The following is a 3,262-nucleotide window of genomic DNA, read 5'->3' on the forward strand; positions in this document are numbered from 1 at the left end:
GACACCCCAGGAAGGAGAAGGCGGCACTGGGGGGGGGGAAAGCTCTTTATGGGGTTCCAAACGCACATCATCCACATACAGCAGTGCCCTAGAAAAAAAATGGGGTCCTCCCCCGCCCCCCCCAGGGGGGCTGTATCCAGAACCCCCCCAGGCAGGAAAGGGGCTGGGGGGGAAGCAGGGACAAGAGGGGTGGGGGTCTCACCACCCGCAGGGTCCCCATGCCTGGTCCCAGAGGGTCCTGTCCCTCCACCAGCATCATGGCCCCATGTCCTGGGGGGGGTCTCATGCCCTGGAGGGGTCCCCTGCCCCCAGGGGGGGGTCTGAGTGCCCTCAGTCCCCTCCAGGGCTAGGGGGTTCAGGGGCACCATGCCAGCCCCCTGCAGCTGGGGGAGAACCTAATAAATACCGGGGGGACGCTGCAGTTTGGGGGGGCTGGCATGGGCTGGCTGGGGGGGCTGGGGGCTGCCCTCTCTTGAAGGGGGAGGGAGCCAGGGAGGGTCGGGGGGCCCTAGGGCGGGCAGAAGTCAGTGAAGTAGGGGTGCTGCAGGGCCTCCTCTGCCGAGATCCGCTGCACCGGGTTGCACTTGAGCAGGTTCTGGGGGACATGGGGGGGCTGAGGGAGGAGAGCACAGACACCCCCCCATCCACAGCCCCCCCATCCCACTGCCCCCCTCAGGTGGGTGGGGGGCTGTGAGGGGAGAGGGCAGCCACCCCTGGGGAGCCCGAACCCCTGTGGCACGGGCAGGGGGACAGGCAGGGGGGACACAGGTTGGAGGGGGGCAGGGGCGGGGTCTCACCTGCAGCAGGTCCCGGCCGGTTGCGTTCAGCTTGGGCACCACGTTGACCAGGGAGGTGGTGGCCGGGTACATGGGGTAGGGCTGGGGACACACAGGTGACCCACGGCCCCCCCGGCACCCCCTCCAGCTCCCCCCGGCCCCCTCCTCACCTTGTAGTCCGGCAGCTTGGCCATGGCCGGCCACTGCTCCTCCGTGGGGGTCCCCAGCAGCGTGGGATGGTCAAGGGCCACCACGGGGGCACCCGGTACCCGACCCCCCCGACCCTCTGCCCAGCTGAGATGGGTCCCCATGCCCAGGGGTCTCCCTTCCTACGGAGGTCCTCATTCCCACAGGGCTCTCCGTTCCCAGGAGGTTCCCCATTCCCAACTGGGGTCCCCATTTCCAAGGGGGATTCCCAGAGGAGGTCCATTCCCCGGGTCCCCATTCCCAGGGATCCCCATTCCCGGAGCTCCCCGTTCCCCATTCCCAAGGATATCGGAAGATCCTCTTCAGCTGGTCGTCCACGTCGTTCCCCGGGAAGAGGGGCCGCCCCGCATTGGCCAGTTCTGGGGAGACAGAGGGTGGGTCCCAGGGCTCCTGCAGCCCCCCAGGCCCCCCAGGGCCCCCCAACAAACCTGCAAAGATGCACCCAGCTGACCACATGTCGATGGAGGTGGAGTAGAGCTTGGCACCGAAGAGGACGTCGGGGGGCCGGTACCACAGAGTGACCACCTGGGAGGGACAGGACCCTCAGACAGGGACAGGGACACTCAGACAGGGACAGGGACACTCAGAGCATGGGGCAGCCAGTACCCCGAGCCCCCTGAGCCCCCCGAGCCCACTCACCTCGGCTGAGTAGCAGCGCACGGGGATGCCAAAGGCCCGGGCCAGCCCGAAATCCGCCAGCTTGAGCTCCCCGTTCTGGGGGGGCAGGGGGTCAGTGTGGGGAGCCCCACCTGTGCCGCCCATACCCCAAAGGAGGGTTGTTCTGGTGCCCCCCACACCCCAGGGCAGGCGGTGGCTGCTGCTCTGGCCCCATCACGGGAACACAGGAGACGTGGAGCTGCAGCCACGGTCAGACAGGCTCCAGGAGTGACCCCCCAGAGAGACGGACAGACAGACAGCCCCCAGGTGTGACCCACTCAGACAGAAAGACAGACAGCCCCCAGCTCCCAGGTGTGACCCCCCAGACAGACAGACGGGCCCAGCTCCCAGGTGTGACCCCCCAGACAGACAGACAGACAGACAGGCCCAGCTCCCAGGTGTGACCCCCCCGACAGACAGACAGGCCCAGCTCCCAGGTGTGACCCCCCAGACAGACAGACAGGCCCAGCTCCCAGGTGTGACCCCCCAGAGGGAGCCCCCCCGTGCCCCACCCTGTTGATGAGCAGGTTCTGGGGTTTCAGGTCCCGGTGCAGGACGTTGCGGCTGTGGCAGAAGGCGAGGCCCTTCAGCAGCTGGTACATGAACGACTGTGGGGGACACGGGGGGGTCTGTCAGCCCCCCCACACTGTGGCCCCCCTGTGGGGCTGGGCTGGGACTCTGGGGACCCCCAGACCCACCTTGACGATCTCAGGGTCCAGGTCCCCATTGCAGCTGTCAAAATATTTCTTCAGGTCCTGGGGGGGAGCGAAGGGGGGCCACGTCGGGGGCGGCCAGGAGCGGTGACCCCCGGGGACCCCGAGGACCCCCAGGGACCCCCACGACCCCCCATGCCCCTGGCCTCACTCACTTGGTCACAGAACTCAAAGACCAGCGTCAGCTTCTTGTCGCTGTGCAGGACGTCGTGGAGTCTGCAGGGGGGGTGGTCCCTGAGCCCCTGAGCGCCCGGCCCAGCCCGGGGCATCTCGCGCGGCAATCCCTGAGCCCCCCACTCCCCTGCCCCAAGGCACCCGGGGGGCAGCCCCCCCCACACCCGGTCCGGGTCAGCCCGAGGGAGCAGCCCCCGTGCCGTGACCCCCCAGCCCCCTGCCCGCGGCCGCCCCGGTACCTGACGATGTTCTTGTGCTTGAGCTCCTTGAGCAGGCAGATCTCCCGCAGCGCCGAGCTGGGCACTCCCTGCGGGACATGCCGGGTTGGGGGGCGGGGGGTCCCGGGGGTCCCGGGGGGCCCCAGCCCGGCCCTCCCCCCTCACCTCATCATCGTCGTCCAGCCGCACCCGCTTCAGCGCCACGATCTCGTGCGTCTCCCGGTTCTTGGCCTTAAACACGGTCCCGTAGGTGCCTGTGGGGCGCGGGGAGGGGGTCACGGCAGGGCCCCCGCTAGCGATACCGGTCCGGGCCCCGCGGCCCCCGGGCCGCCCCGCACGGCCCCGGCCCGGCCGCACCTTCCCCGATCTTCTCCAGCTTCTCGTATTTCTGCATGGCCGCGATGTCCCGGCGCGGCCCCCCGCCCCGGCCCCGGCCCCGGCCCCGCCGCCCTCCCGGCAGCCCCCGCGCGGCCCCGCCCCGCCCCGCCCCGCGCGGCCCCGCCCCCGCCCCGCCCGC

The 3,262-nt window shown here is 70.1% G+C and overlaps 1 protein-coding gene across 2 annotated transcripts; it reads right to left on the reverse strand.

Annotated features, from left to right (window-relative positions):
- Positions 1–27: 27 nt before the first annotated feature.
- On the reverse strand, positions 28–3,223 carry CDK5 (cyclin dependent kinase 5). Of its 2 annotated transcripts, XM_064651920.1 has the most exons (12): positions 3,103–3,223; positions 2,911–2,999; positions 2,767–2,834; positions 2,509–2,569; positions 2,339–2,395; positions 2,153–2,248; positions 1,623–1,697; positions 1,412–1,508; positions 1,273–1,342; positions 947–1,007; positions 798–878; positions 28–595 (listed from the first exon to the last, which is right to left on the reverse strand). In XM_064651920.1, the coding sequence occupies exons 1-12, from the start codon at positions 3,137–3,139 to the stop codon at positions 509–511; spliced, it is 879 nt and encodes a 292-aa protein (XP_064507990.1). In that variant the 5' UTR covers positions 3,140–3,223; the 3' UTR covers positions 28–508. The 2 variants fall into 2 exon arrangements, with proteins under 2 accessions (XP_064507990.1, XP_064508050.1); XM_064651980.1 differs by lacking the exon at positions 1,623–1,697.
- Between the last annotated feature and the right edge of the window lie 39 nt (positions 3,224–3,262).

This window comes from Pseudopipra pipra, chromosome 1 (genome assembly GCF_036250125.1).
Source record: "Pseudopipra pipra isolate bDixPip1 chromosome 1, bDixPip1.hap1, whole genome shotgun sequence".
NCBI classification, from domain to species: Eukaryota; Metazoa; Chordata; class Aves; order Passeriformes; family Pipridae; genus Pseudopipra; species Pseudopipra pipra.